This window comes from Lissotriton helveticus, chromosome 7 (assembly GCF_964261635.1).
Source record: "Lissotriton helveticus chromosome 7, aLisHel1.1, whole genome shotgun sequence".
In the NCBI taxonomy this organism is placed as follows: domain Eukaryota; kingdom Metazoa; phylum Chordata; class Amphibia; order Caudata; family Salamandridae; genus Lissotriton; species Lissotriton helveticus.
This window is the reverse complement of record NC_136068.1, coordinates 102824948-102841185: the sequence shown is the minus strand read 5'-3', so window position 1 is coordinate 102841185 and position 16238 is coordinate 102824948. Positions and strand designations below refer to the sequence as shown.

Below are 16238 nucleotides of genomic sequence, written 5' to 3'. Positions count from 1 at the left end.
GAGGATCCGAAGCAGGAATCGGCGGCGTACGATGTCGAGAGGATGGGCCTCCAGATGGCGCCGGGGTTCGCACATACGGCGTCGAAAACCTCAGAGCCGGAAACTGCCATGACGGCGCAGTCGGCATAAATGGCACAAAGGGTGCCTGGGCATATTGTTGAGGCACGCCCAAAATGAAAGCCAGCGGACCCACGGGACCCGAAGGTGCTCCAGAGAGGAAGGCTGCCTTGGCAAACACACCATACATAGCACTTAAAAAATGGGAAGGCTCTGAACCCGGTCCAGGAAATAGAGGATACGGAGCCAGATCGACAGGAGGTACATCCGGCACCGGAACAGCCGGATCCACAGGCAGAGCCACATGTACAGTCTCATGCTCAGAAGAAGGTTCGTCCTGCGCCGGCATGCCTCCCGAAGCCAGGGAGTCCCTCGGCGTCGTCGCCTGCACACCTTAGGGTGAAGGAGAATGTACCGGAGTCACCCGAGGAGATGGAGATATCAAGTCCTTTTGTCGACGTTGAGGTGCCGGAGAAGGTGATCTCGAAGCCCTTCCCTTCTACGAACGACACAGAGAGCCATACCTCTTCTTCTTATGCTTCCTCGACTTCGAAGCATGCGAGGTCGTTGACTTTGACTTGGACCTTTTCCTACCCCTCTTCTATTTTCTTGCTTTCGTCATGAAGAGTTTGGCTTCTCGTTCCTTCAACGCCTTAGGGTTCATCTTGCGATAGCATGAACATCCCTCGAGGTTGTGGTCAGACGATAAACACCACAAACAGTCCTCATGGGGTCTGTGATGGACATATTGTAAAGATGAGGCGGAGACAGGAACTGTAGTTGGAGATTTATTCAGGAAAAGAGAGCCGTCCAGCATGAAGGGGAGACAGGGCAGCTGCAACTGCCAAACAGAGAACATTGGAGGAGAATGCACAGTACATGAAGAACCTACAGGTGACATCATGGAGTTCCAACAAGTATTGCATAATACAGATCACCACACACCTCCCCCCTTTCTAAAAGAAAAATAAGATGAAATAAAAATGAATGATGAATCAAATATAGTCACGATATCTGTTGGGTCTAACAGTCAACCTTGAGCTTTTCCTAAGACCATTGTCAATTGGGACATTGGGGGTAGGAACAGTTGCACGTGAAGCACGAGAGGGATCTCTAGCAACACGAGAAGTACTCCACCAATTACCATTAGACAATTTGACAGCATTTTTGCGAACCTCCACAACTTGTTGAGAATCAAGGAACTTGGAAAAACCTTTCTTAACAGTGACAGGATTTTTAATCCTGACCCAATCACCAGCATGAATACTGTGGAAAGACCTCTTGCAATGTCCCACGTCACAAGGCAGAGAGTTGGAAGATTTTTTGTTGGCACAATCCCATGCTACTTCCAAATCACAACCTTTGTGGAGACTTTTGACCATCCAAAAGGGAAGAGCTTGAGAAGAGGCTTTCCTACCTCTCATCAATTCAAAGGGGGAAAAACCTGTAGCAACATGTGGAGAAATTCTATAAGACCATACTAGATCTTTTACAGCTTGAAAGATACAGCTATTGGATTTGAAGGCGGCCTGCACACATTCAACAATAACTCTATTGAACCTCTCGGTTTTGCCATTGCTCTGAGGGTGATACAAGGGAGTTCTGGTATGTTTGATACAACAATTATTCAAGAAAACACACATTTCCTTAGAGATGAACTGAACCCCATTGTCGGTGAGGATTTCCTCCGGACAACCCTCCCTCAGGAAAATTTTGGTCAGACAATCAATAACACTCTTTGAATTGGGAACATTGATAGGTTCAACCTCGACCCACCTAGAGAGGTGATCGACGAGGACCAAGAAGTACTTTGAGGTGTTGGGAAGAACATGGAATGGACCCAGAAAGTCCAGGCCAATTTTTTGCCAAGCCCTGCAGGGTGGGGGAACAACAGAATCACAAACACCTTCCAAAATAAGGACCTTGTCGCTAGTGTTACAGCGTGTGCAAAGTTTAACAGCATCCACAATTTGACTGTCCATTCTTGGCCACCAGAAATTCGATCTGACATTTCTTTTAGTAATGGTGGCACCTAGGTGACCAGAATGAGCATCAGCAACAATCTTTTCCCGATAAACAGAGGGAGGGATAAATTTATTGCCCCTAACGATTTTGCCACTTTCCAAGGAGAGTTCGGAATTGATTTTCCAATAAATTTGGAGTTCAGGAGAGAGAGATTTTTCTTTGGGCCAACCTTTCTGAATGAAGGAGACAACATCTCTAAGTACGGCATCATTCTCAACAGCATTAACCCAATCATTCTCAGCGAAAGAAATGGAAATTTGTGAAATGTTGGCCACAAAACACTCCTCAATCTCTGTTTCCCACTCGTTTTCCCTAGGTTCCTGTATGGGTAACCTGGAAAGACAGTCAGCACGTTTGTTCTTGCCCCCAGGAATGTAGATAACTTTGAAGTTGAATTCTAACAGTTTGGTGGAGAGTCTAGCCAACCGTGCGGTTGTGCGTTTGACGTTTCTGCCGGATAGAATGTCTACGAGAGGTCGATGATCGGTTTGAAGGACAAATGGTCTGCCCCATAAGTAAGATTTAAACTTTTCAACACTCCAAGCACAGGCCAGCAGTTCCTTTTCAATAACAGAATATTTTCGCTCGACAGGACGGAGAGTCCTGGAGGCAAACCCCACAGTAAATTCTTTACCATAGGCCAATTGTGAGAGAACAGCTCCAAGGCCATATTCACAGGCGTCAACGGTGACAAAAGTTTCTCTGTTCCCATCGAAAGGTTGAAGAGCAGGAGCTTTAGTTATGTGTTCTTTGATGAGCTGGAAACCTTTTTCACACTCATCAGACCAGCTGAAGGTGGCACCTTTTTTGAGTAGAAGTCTAAAACATTCAGTGGTCTTGGCATAGTCTCTCATGAATTTGGAGTAGAACTCACAAAGGCCGAGAAAGGACAGAAGCTGTTCTTTGTTGGAGGGGGCAGGGGCCTCAATGATACTCTTGACTAGACCTGGCCTGGGCTTAATACCACATTCGGAAATGGTATGGCCAAGGTATTCTACCTCTCTGGTTTTGAACACACATTTATTCTTTTGTAGGGTTACACCTCTTTTTTCCAAGATGTTGAAAACTTGGTCAATGACCAAGTTGTGTTCGTGTTCAGTTTGAGTGAAGATAAGAATGTCATCCTGGAAGACGACAACATTAGAGAGTTCCTCAAACATTTCAGACATGATTCGCTGGAACACAGCGGCGGCAGACGCCAACCCAAAGGGTAGACGACGAAACTGAAAAACTCCATCAGGAGTCACAAAAGCAGTGAGATGACGAGAGAGTGGATGTAACTCAATCTGGTGGTAGGCTGCTTTTAAATCAAGTTTGGAAAACCAAGTGGATGAGCCCACTTTAGTTATCAAATCCTCAATGCGAGGGAGAGGAAAGCCATCGACCCAGATAGCTTCGTTGAGACTGCGTAAATCCACACACATTCTAAGGTCACCAGACCTTTTCCTGGCAAGAACAATGGGAGAAAGCCATAATGTGGATTCTACTTTTTCAATGATTCCTTGTTCGCATAATGATTTAAGATGTTTGGACAAGTCTTCTCTAATACTAAGAGGAACGTTTCTGAGCTTGTGTTTAACTGGAGAAACACCATCTTTGACTTTGATAAAGTGTTGGAAATTGGTGATCTTGCCTAAGCGGTCCTCAAAAATTTTTCCATATTTATGCTCCCAGAATTCACTATTAAAAATGTTGCAAACAGGAGTAGAAGATGCAGGAGAAGGGAGATTGCATTCTTCAATGAATACAGGGTTGGGTAAACCAGGTTTAATGGTGACACCAAATTCTGCCTGATGTATAAGCCCTAGAACATTGATACCACGTTTGGCAACATAGACCTTCCCCTTGATGGATTTGCCGAAAATGGAGATTTCAGCTAAAAAGTAGCCTAAAAGGTTAATTCTGCTTCCTTCAAAGGCCACAGAAAGGACATCAGGAGGAAGTAAACATTTATTTTGCCAAAGGTGAGAATATTTCTCATAGGAAACAATGGTGATGCGAGCACCTGTATCTACTAGTAGTAGGATAGGGTGATTGTCAATAGTGGCATTAACTTCAGGATCAGGGACAAGGAACGAACGGTTGAAAGTATCATTGTCTTTTACTACAACAACATATTCCTGATTGGTCACATCACATTCGGAATGTTCAGAATGTTCAGTCGAATGTTCAAGGGGATTAGAATCTTGAAAGAAATCATTTTCACACATGACACTACGTACATTACCTCTTCTACCTCTCATGCAGACCCTTGAAAAATGACCATTTTTTCCACACTGAGTGCATTGCTGATTGGCAGCAGGACAATTTTTAAAATTGGAAGCATGGTAAGAGGAGCCACATCTATAACAGAAAGTACTTTGGCTGAATTGTCTATTAGGTATGAAAGGTCTTCTAAAACCAGTGTTTCCCATTCTTTTGAAATAACCACGAGAGTCACGAGGAGTGAAATTAGGAGTCTTGGTGGGAAGAGGCATTCTAGTGGAAACAGCACCCGAAATGGAAGTGTTAGAAAGAGAAACTTCTAATTGTTTGGAGTCTTCTAAAGATGTTTCAATACTTTTGGCTATATCGATAGCCTTGTCGAGAGAAGGATCTTTGCAGGACAGTAATTTCCCTTGGATTTGTTTGCAGGAACAGCGAGCAATAAGTTGATCTCTGATAAGTGGAGAGGTGAAATTGTCAAATTCGCATTTAGATGCAAGTATTTTTAGAGCAGTGACAAAAGTATCAATGCTTTCTTCGGGTTTTTGAGCTCTGGTGAAAAATTTGTAGCGATGCACAACCATGTTTTTAGTCTTAACAAAGTACTTGTCTAATTTAGCTATAGCTATTTCAAATTCGTCAGGGGTTTCACCAGTAGGTGGAACATAAATTGGTAGATGGTCAAAAACATTCTGCCCTTCCACACCAAGATGATAGTACATTAGATTCTTCTTCCTTTCAGCACGGTACCTAAGACCGTCGATTGCCCCTAGGTAGGCCATGAAAGATCTCAACCAAAGCTTCCATTCCAGGGGAGGATCTCCAGGAGTTTGAAGAAATGGAGCAGGAGGAGATACATTTTGCATGGCAAGATCTTCTATTTTTTCCTATATATAAAAAAAATTGCAAGGAAGTAAACAGTAGAATAACAGTGAATTTTTACAATAACCCAAAAAATATTTCTTGTAAATATGGTAGCGTGAATGCCAAAGCTGTGCACATCAGCGAGTAGATGTAGTGCTGAAAAGCTGTGCACGTCAGCAAGTAGATACTGTGCACATCAGTGTATTGAGAGAAAAATGTATGCAGAAGCTGTGCACGTCAGCGTGCAAGGACTGAAAAGCTGTGCACGTCAGCGTGCAGAAATCGAGTTCTTGAGCATGTAATTATTGGTGTAGAAGATATAGTCTAGTATAGGTTGTGCGCATCAGCGCGAAGATGTGGATGTTCTTCTCTTTTGTCTTTGTCTTTTTTTTTTTTTTTAAAATTAGCTGTGTGCTTGAGCTGTGCACATCAGCGTGATAAAATGAAGATGAAGAGCTGCGAGCGTTAAGCGGAAGAAGTCTCAGTGAAGAGAAGACGCAGCTGACGTAGTTAAAACAATGAAGCCAGGGTTGAAATTGACGCGAAGTCTTTGTGACGTGAGAGCGTTGGAAATCCGGAAGAACGTCGTGGCGCGATGATTGACACAGAGAAAAGGCGTTTCGATGCGCAGGTTGCTATGGACAACGAAGTGCGTGCTGGCGCTGGATGGAGGTGAAAATTCGACTACGTCATCATTACACAGCGTAGCTTGAAGGTGGAAGAACAAGTGGTAAAGATATACGCTGAGCGGGTAATGGACGGTCAAACACAAACAGCGCTTGGGCGGTGAAAACACACGCAGTGCAGAAAATGAGGAGTGAAGTAACGCGTGGTGCCGGTAAGGGTAAAGTCAGTTGGTAGAACGAAATTGAGTAAACAGTTTGATGGTGCGCTGTATAGCACGTAGCGAAGCTTGAAACTGACGATAGTCGGCAAGTTGTAATAAAGGAGACTGGCAGCTGGGACGGCTCTCGGTAGATTTCAAATAGGACAGCGCGTAGGAAATAATGGTAAATGTACTCACATGGAAGTGGGTTGTAGATGAGGAAAGTGTTCATAAAATCAAACCGCTTTGTTTGATGAGGTTGAATTGTAGGTAGAAGTAACAGCTGAAGAACAGCTGACCATCCTCAGTCGCCAATGTAATGATGAGGCGGAGACAGGAACTGTAGTTGGAGATTTATTCAGGAAAAGAGAGCCGTCCAGCATGAAGGGGAGACAGGGCAGCTGCAACTGCCAAACAGAGAACATTGGAGGAGAATGCACAGTACATGAAGAACCTACAGGTGACATCATGGAGTTCCAACAAGTATTGCATAATACAGATCACCACACATATGTCCCCAAAACTCTCTACAGGGCTTGAACCATGACTCCCTCGAAGTCGCCATCGAAAAGCTACAGTGGAAACCTGGAGAAATAACAAAGTAACTGCAAACAGTATGGAGACTCCCTGAAAACCGGTACACGTCGACTGCGTGGAAAAAAGGGAACTGACGTCATCACGGTGGCGAGGCTCTCTTATAGCTCCAGGGACATCATACGGAGTTGCGAGAGGAGCCATGGCATTGTGATGACCTCGTCCGTGTGGAGAGCTAGGAAAAAGTTTCAGCGGAATGCTGGCACAGGGGATATTCAAAAGGTGAGGAATCCACAGGCAGATGTATCCATCAGAATGTTTGTACTTCCTTGTTGATGATTGCCTTGGTAGACCTCTTATCTTCATAGGGATAAGGTCAATCAGAAGCGGAATGTCATGCCACATATGGCGATCATTATAGCCCGAGATTACGAAGGCATTCACGACCTTGACTGATTTTGTTGCCATCAACTTAACCTTACGTCCCAGGTTATGTATCCGCCAGCTGTCTCTGTCAGGAGGGGCTGACAATGGCGTGATTGGATTCTTAGATCTATGCTGGGCTGCAGACATAATAATCTGGCTTCAGAGGGCCCATAAGGCAGGCTGGGACCCTGTACTTCTTTTACAAATGAGGCACCATAGCTGGGACTGTGGATGGCATCTTCATCAATTCCAGGCCTTCTGACCGTACATAATGCAGTATAGGTGTTGACCTTGTAACTGTGTGGGGCTGTTCTCTAAAGTCAGGAAAGAAGCATGGCTGCTCAACCGAATCTCTTAGCTGCCCTTCCCATCAGAGTATGAAAGCCGGCTATGTCGTCTGAATGAGATTCTCGTTGAAAGGGTTGTCTTTCAACCTCCTTGGGTAAGATGTAGTCTTCCCATTCATCACTACCTTCAGGGTCTCCTTGCGCAAGTTCATCATCGTCTTCCAAATCTGAATACTTGGAATCCGGTGAGTTTCCACCATAGGCCTCTTCATCAAATAAGGGCTGTAACGCACATCTTGCAGCGTAGTACTGTATGCTGTCTCAGTTGAAATGTCCTGGTCGCGTCTGAGTGAGTAGACTTGCCATCACCTTTATGGGAATGGTATTGAAAAGGCTGTTGTCGACAGTATCATCAAAGGGTCTATCATCAATGAGGTAGTAGACATCATTTCTGGTTTGGCATGGATGGTGAAAGGTAGGCCACAGTCGACGGTGGAAGAGAGACATCTTTGGGTTAACTGTCAATGGTGATGTTGTCGATGATGGTCATGCTCCCGAAGGCAGCGTGGACTTAGTTGCTGATGTGGTCGTAGCTGACAAAATTCTCTACACAACCATTTACGAGGTCTGTCCAATAGATCTCAAAGGGAATGTCATTTATGAGGTCACAGATATTTTTTTCCTTGCTATCAAGGATGGCAGACAACACTAGTGAGATGGCAGTTCAGTCAGGACGTCAAGGGAGCTATATATTCAAACAGTCTTTTGCCCATGTTGATGTTTGTGCTTCCTGCAGTGTTTTCCTGAGAAAACTCAAATTTTTTCCTGTGAAGAGGTAGCTGCAGGGGTTTTAGGTTGTAAGTCCAGCTCTGGAAACTCCAAGTTTCCTTTTTTATGCTGCTTTTGCTTGGTGGAAGCACTGTCAGAGAATCATCCCCAGACAAGGGGCTATCCCGCTTTTCCTTCAATAAATACAGGGTCAACCTTCTCTCCCTATCCTTCAGTCTAAGAAAGAAAGGTTTTTCAAATGTCACAAAATGAAGCTTTGTGCACTGGGTAAAGGCAAGTTCAAAACTGCTAATTTGGGTCGTCTGTATGGATATTTTTCTGTCCATGGGTAGAGCAGGATTTGGAAAGAGATTCTTTCTGTCAGTCATGATGACAGTTGGTAACAAAGGGGAGGTTTCCCTGCTCTAGAAAATCAGGCTATTCTACAAAATTTCTATAAGAACAACTCATCGACCTCTAAAAACTAACGATAGGGCTGGATCAATTGCAGGGTAGACCAGGAAAGCAACAAGATAGCTTCACTGAGAGATTAGAGCAGAGCACTTTTCAGGGACTGCCCAACACATGACCTGCGGTAGAAATCTGAGCTACAGTGGCCTCTAGAGGGAGTAGGAGAGCTAAGCAGTTCAACCTCTTCGGCTGAAGTTTGGGTTGTTTCAAATGAGGTGGGTGTGCTATTAAAACACTGTTGTTGAGGTATATGGCCATTTTAACACTCTTTACTGATATCTGAAAGTTAGCAGGAACTCCCATACTGACAACAGGGAAGGATTCAAGCATGTGAATATATAAAAGAACCAATGCTGGAGAAACAGAGGTTTGGAAATGTTTAAAAAAATGTTTTAAAGAGAGAACTCAGTGCTTCAGGATCCTAGAAGTCAGAATAAAGAACTGGCACTGATAAGGCATGATGGACATTAGTGGATTATAATTCTTTTAAGGATTAGTGTCAGTTTTGGCAGGTGGTGAGAGGGCAGTGGCAGGGCCCATTGCTGCTGCTGTGTGGCGCCAGCGTGCACCTGTATTTTAACCGCTCTTGGCATTATTTTAATAATTTTAAGTTGTGCTTGTGCTGGGCTGACGGCGGGATAGCGATTTAGGCTTCCCGTCTAAGTGACCCGTTAGCGCATTACCTGGTAGACCTACCTGTTCCAGGCCGCACACCGGGCGGCTGATCTGGTCATCCTTCCTTCCCGCCCCGGTCTGACGCGGTGGCTAGCACCTTTGTGCGGAGGGTGTGGACGGTAGAGATAGCCACTTCCGGTGCGTGGGAGGCCGATCAGCGGTCTAGTCTTCCTGAGGCAGACGGGCTGCGGGATACTTAAGGCACTGGAGACCCGCCCGCGATGTGGTGAGAGGGCAGTGGCAGGGCCCATTGCTGCTGTTGTGTGGCGCCAGCGTGCACCTGTATTTTAACTGCTCTTGGCATTATTTTAATAATTTTAAGTTGTGCTTGTGCTGGGCTGACGGCGGGATAGCGATTTAGGCTTCCCGTCTAAGTGACCCGTTAGCGCATTACCTGGTAGACCTACCTGTCTAAGGCCGCACACCGGGGGGCTGATCTTGTCATCCTTCCTTCCCGCCCCGGTCCGACGCGGTGGCTAGCACCTTTGTGCGGAGGGCGTGGAAGGTAGAGACAGCCACTTCCGGTGCGCGGGAGGCTGATCAGCGGTCTAGTGTTCCTGAGGCAGACGGGCTGCGGGATACTTAAGGCGGATGCCTACCAGGCCGCGCAGCGGACGCGCCGGCGGCGCGCCAAAGGCAAGCCCGTCCGCAGCCGGACGGGAGCAGGGGCCATAACCCCTGGACAAAATGGGGCAATAATACGGTGGAGTGCATGTCAACTCCGCGCCCTCTGTCCCAATACCGCTAAGGCTGGCCTTCATAGCTTGAAGGCTGAAGAGGATATTAGCTGCAAAGAGTGCCAGTACAATTGGCGCATTAGAGACACACAGAAGGCTGAGGATATTAGGCTCACATGCGGGTTATTGAATGCCAGATCCATGCGTAAACATAAGTTGGATATATATGATCTGCTCACTGATATGAAATTCGATCTCCTATTCCTCACCGAAACGTGGCTTGATTCCAACTCAGAGCCAGATGTAGCTGCTTCCCTCCCGGGAGGATATAACATGGTGAGGTTGGATAGAGCCTTGGGTAGAGGCGGTGGAATAGCGATAATATCTAAGCTACCGCTATGCTGTCAACTGGAACCGCTCACTACTGCTGACAGTGAGTCAGGAGCATTTTCCATAAAGGTTAATGCAGGTAATACGGTGAAGGGCTTCCTGGTCTATCGCTCTCCGGGCCCATTCACTCGTTTTACTACCAGTTTGATGGAAGGCATAACGGAAGCGGCCCTACGTAGGGATAAGTTTTTGCTATTGGGCGACCTCAATATTCATTTGGATGATCCTCGGGACAAGGGAGCTACTGACTTCTGCCAGGAACTACATGCTCTCCAACTTCACCTCAGATCTCAGGCCCCCACCCATCAAAAGGGCCACCTATTGGACCCCATTTTTGCCAACTGGGAGGAAATCGTAGTAAATATCCCTATACAGTATACTATATATATATGAGGAGGAGTGTGGCTCACTAATTAGAGCGGCAGACCCTGATGCAGAGGTCTGGCCCGGGACCAGGGTTCAATTCCTGCCGCGGCAGGGACTTGAGCTCACATGTCCGCGGACCAGATAATTCTTGGCACGGTGCCTACTCTAATCAGGGGGTCCCACGCTGCAACTCTGGGCAATAGCTTGCTTAGTCTCCACACCGGCCCTAATCGCTAAGGATGCCTGGCTTCACCAGGGGGGTGCCCAGGAGTTGGGCGCCTCACAGGAACAGGCCAGGACGGATTCCTCAGCGGTTTATTCAGCGCGGGGACACACTGATAAGTGTAACCATGCGCTTTATAAGCTTCAGAATTACAATTACTGATTCCCTGGTCCGATCACTTTTTAGTGCCTTTTGTTATAAGTGTCCCAGCAGGTAACACCCAAGAGCGGGCCTATCCGAAATACCCCAGTCGTAAATGGGCGGCTTTTCTAAAGCCAAGTTCGATATTGCCCTGGTCAAAGGAGGTAGACCGGGAGGTCAGGATGCTAATTCCGCAACCGAAAGATTGGAAGGTCGTATTAATGATGCCTTGGACGATATAGCTCCTCTGTGTCTAAAGAATCCCTGTAGTAGACCCCAGAAATCCGCCCCCTGGTTCAGCGATGAGCTCCGCCGAGCTAAGGCGGAGTGTAAACAACTAGAAAGGCGGTGGAGGGTTGCCTTTCTTGATCAGGCTAAACAGGAGTATAGAGCTAAACGAAGAGTTTATCATAGCTTAATCCGGCGTTCCAAGGCTACTTATTTTGCAGGCAGAATAGGGGAAGCTGAAAACTCCACAAAGGAGCTATTCAAGATTTATAAAGAGATTTCTCTCTGTGGATCATCTGTTGACCCGTCTACTGTCTCAGAAGAATCATGTAACCGTATTGCAGCTTTCTTCTCTGAAAAAGTGACTGCCATATACTCCGCTTTTTCGGGAGTAGACCGAAGGGGTTCGGATTTCAGAGAGATTGAACAGGATGTTGTGGGTGAAAATAGGCTGGAGAACTTTCTCACTCCACCCCCAGAAGGTCTGCTGCAGATATGCTGCTCCATCAAGTCAGGATCCCCTCGCGACCCGGCTTCGCCAAAGCTGCTCGCGGGGAGTATCGAGATCCTGAAGCCCTACATTAGGGATGTCCTGGATCTATCGTTCAGGACTCATACCGTACCTGAAAGATGGAAGCAAGCAGTGGTACTTCCGCTTCAAAAAAAGTTCAATTTAAGTTGGGAAAGATTGGACAATCTCCGCCCTATCTCACTCTTACCCTACCTGGCCAAAGTGACAGAGAAGGTGGCCAATCTTCAGCTGATGGCTCATGTGGAGAAGGCCAGTCTGCTTCATCCAACTCAGTTTGGCTTTCGATCTCGCCACTCCACTGAGTCAGCGCTGCTTATGGCCACTGAAACCATCAGGCAAGGGGTAGATGAAGGGAAGACGATGGCCCTCATCCTACTCGACCTGAGCGCTGCGTTCGACACTGTAGCACATTTCACCTTGCTACAGTGTCTGAAGAAGGGCGGAATTACAGGGGCAGCGCTGAAGTGGATCCAATCCTTTTTGTCCAATAGGGGCTTTCAGGTTAGACAGGGGGAGTATTACTCTCGTATGATCAATTTGGATAAAGGAGTGCCACAGGGCTCTGCCTTGAGTCCAACCCTGTTTAATCTGTACGTGTCCCCCGTAGCAAATATTGTGGAGAGCCACGGCATGCAAATCGTGTCATACGCTGATGACACACAGCTGGTCATCTCACTGTCACGGGTGCCCGAGGTTGCGGCATCTAGCTTCAGTGCCTGCATGCAGGAGCTTGCCTCCTGGGTGTCTAACAACTGCCTGAAGCTGAATGGTGCCAAAACGGAGGTGCTCGTGGTGGGGGGTGGCCCGTCTGTGTGGTCCTCGACATGGTGGCCAGCATGCCTAGGCACAACTCCTGTGCCTTGTCAGCAGGCCAAAAACCTCGGGTGATGTTTGACTCTGACCTTTCATTCACTCCCCAGATTGGTCGTGTGGTTGGGGTGTGTTTTGGCGTCCTTAAGGGCCTGCGGAAGATTTTGGACCTGCTCCCCGTTGGTGCTAGGCGGACGCTGGTGCACGCCCTTGTAACCTCGCGACTAGATTACGCTAACCTTCTTTATCTGGGGGCTACGGTCAAAAGTCTGAATCGCCTTCAGGTGCTACAGAACGCCGCAGCCCGGCTGGTGCTGAGGCTCCGTAGAAGAGCAGCCTCTAAAGCTGCCTAGGAGGCTCTCCACTGGCTTCCTGTCAGGGAGAGGATCACCTTTAAGGCGCTATGCACATGTCAACGCATTATTGGGGGCAAGGCGCCCAGTCCCTTACTGAGCCTTATCACGCCTTACAGACCTAAGCGGACGCTTAGATCCACTGGTGTTGGCTTGGTAGCTGTCCCCAAAATTAACAAGGCGCGCATGGGGGGCAGATCCTTCAGGCACCTTGCAGCCAAGAGTTGGAACATGCTCCCGCTAGAGCTGCATCTGGAACCTTTAGAGGTTAAGTTCCGAAGAGCTCTCAAAACCCATTTGTTCCGTTCAACACTTGTGTAGCTGTTCTAGTTAGGCCTCCTCATTGTCTCTCACCATAGCGCGGGGACACGCCGGTGCGCGTAACCAGGCGCTTTAGAAACTTCCTTAATAATAATAATAAAACGTCCATTTTCAGTGCACGTTTCTATTAAGAATGGTTTGTGAGAGTTTTTGCTATCTCTTTTCTTAAACGAATGACAATTGTAAAGTGTAATTCGTTTTTTTCTAAAGACACCGTGAAATTCAGCTAAAATAGACTTCTCAGACACTGCCAAATGTTTTTATTTCAAACTATGGCTTTTCTAAAAAGAAATACTTATTGTAAAACATTTCTATAAGCGCTCCTGGATGTATGTATTGGAAGAAGCTTTCAATAGAGATGCCCTGAGAATAGAAAAGGCTTGCTTGCTTACTTGTAGTCCTAGGTCTGCATCATAGGAATCTTCATTGAAATCATACAAATTAGAATATTCCCCTGCTGCATGCAGGGACCACTGAACACTTCATATCAAAATCTATCTGTGTGTGATTAACATGTCCTGCTGTTGCTCCAAAGGCACATTATAAGCAAGATTTTCTGAATGTTAGACTATATGCAATACTAACAATTATGCTGCAGCACCTGTAATACAAACGGCTCCCAGCATATTTAGGTAATAAGGAAAAGTGTAGTCTGCTAGGCTTACATTATAGAAATTAAACAAGATTATAGACCCTTAGAGGCTCCAGGAGTTCCCACAACCGTTCATACCCTGTATTGGCAGAATTTCTTTTTCAGGCTTGTGTGACCGGGATCTTTGAACACACTGGTTATTTTCACGACTTAACCCTGGTTAATGGTGCCTTATACTACCTGGACACAAAGTTTCCTTTCTCTTCCTTTGAAAAAATGTTTGAAAAATATGTTTTTAGTCATTTTTGTTTATGTCAGTGACTGTATGTAGATGCTTATTTATATTTTCAAGCGAGGGTTTTTACTGTGCTACCATCAATCTGGCAGTAGTAGACTTAATGGAGGGTAGACAGAATAAATCATGTTCTCTTAACTTAAACCAAGGTTAAATATATTATTTATCTAGTTATGCCTCAAAAAATACTTCACTAAATTTAAATTAGATCATATTAAAATGTGTAACCTTTATCTCCTGTTATAACATCTCATGCTGGAAAATTATTGAAGAACTCAAAAGTATTGCAGAACCTTATGGATAGCACCTTAAATTATCCTCACTCATTCAGGTTTGCATTATGGACAACAATAACCACAAATAACTCTACAACTATTGTCTACTGAACAGTGTGAATTGAAATATATGAAAAGAAAGGACAACCCTAAACATCTTACCGCCCACTTTAATCCAAACATGTTCAGGTAAAGTCTTATTCCTACCGCCCAATGTCTGCTTTGTTGATTCAATTTCTTGCTGATAACAAAAAGAAAATGTTCTGGGCAATGCTAGATCTGGATGCTTCGCAGCTTCTAAAACTGGGCATGAATTCCCAGAAATCTGGAACAGACTACCAGACGAATTAGTCTGAAATGAAAATGAAGGGAGGACAAATATTTGGGCAACGCCACAATATTAAGATACTGTATATAAATGACACATATATAATTGCCAAAATGAAATTAGAGTAGATATTTAAAGACACTGAATCAGAAAGGTATCACTAAAACGTATCCACAACTACACGTCACCAAAGAGGGCTCTCAACAAAATATATTATGCTTTTAATGATTTCCTTGATACATGGCATGATCCTTGGAAAACATTGACAAACATCAATGAGCCCTCAGACTCTCACATAGGGCACAATCCTTTTGCATTTCTGAGTCTTCTCATAAGCAGGCTAAGGGCCTTATTACGAGGCTGGCACTCCATGGACTGCCGCACTCACAAGGGTGCAGAGGTGGCGGTCTGGCCACTGTCCCATGTTTGGGGGTCGGACCCCAATTTCACCACAGCAGGTGCGGCAGTTAGGGGCTCAGAATATGCAGAGGGAGCTGCTGTGGCAGCACCATGCATATTTTGAGTTTCCTGACCGCCAGCCTTACTTGGCGGTCAGAACCGTCATGTAAAAGCTGGCAGAGGGGCAACAAAGGGGGCAGGGCCCCCTTATCCCATGAAGGTAGGTGCATACAGGGGGCACATGTTGTGCCCCACATTTAAAAGCACCCCCCAGTTCCAGCATGGCATGGACTTTACAGTCCATGCCATGCTGGAATGCGCTGTGGCTGTCCCACAGCAGAGCAGTATTAAAGAAAGGCTCATTAAGCCTTTTCACTGCACCGCTGCGGAACCGTCACGCTGCCTGCCCAGCAGCAATGACTTCTCTCGTAATATTAGCGGGTGAACAGTGTTTGGTTTTGGCGGTCCGCCCCGCTCCCGCCAACCTTGTAATGAGGCCAAAAGACTGCAGCTGGTGTTGCTGTTCTAATGAAGACCCCTAGACAATAAAACAGTACCGAAAAGAAGAAAAAAAACGAATTTCATTACCCGCGCTGCATTGGCAAATGGGATGCAGCACGCAAAACGAAATTTGTTTTATATATTTTTTTTCGGTACTTACCTGACATCGTCTATATCCCGCATTTTACAACCCCCCACCCTGCCCCTCCTCTGCCTGACGTCACCGCCCGGTGTAACGCCCTGCACGAGCCGTGGCTGCAATAAAAGGCAATTGAAAGGAAGAAGAAAAAGGTTACTTAACTGTAATACATTCTCCAGCATTGGTACCTTTCAGACATTCACATATTTTGAATAGTTCTGTATCATATTGGGAATAGTTGGATCTATAACAATGAGTACAGGGGTGTAGCTACGGGGGTGGGAGAGAGGTGTTGGAGCTGTGACACCCTCCAAATAAATGTATTCTTGGCTTTGCAGTTAGGTCTGGCGCCCTGTTTCGTGTCTCCCATGTCAGTGGCCTTTGATGTAAAACAAGAGGGAGAAATAAATACCTGGTGGCTGAATTTTAAAATGTGAAACTGCATAGCCTGGAGTCAATACCTGCTTCTACAAATAGCGTGATCCTAGGCAAACATTTTATTTCACAGAGCCTACTTTTTCTTTGTTTTC

At 45.9% G+C, this 16238-nt stretch overlaps 1 protein-coding gene across 4 annotated transcripts in view; it reads right to left on the bottom strand.

Moving 5' to 3' along the window:
* Window positions 1-16238, bottom strand: part of TCFL5 (transcription factor like 5) — a 591288-nt gene that overhangs the window by 423845 nt on the left and 151205 nt on the right. For 2 of the 4 annotated variants that reach the window (XM_078651625.1, XM_078651626.1), the window contains exon 3: window positions 14504-14693. In XM_078651625.1, the coding sequence (XP_078507751.1) occupies window positions 14504-14693 (190 nt within the window). The remainder of the gene's footprint in view (window positions 1-14503; window positions 14694-16238) is intronic. The other 2 variants (XM_078651627.1, XM_078651628.1) reach the window with 1 other exon arrangement.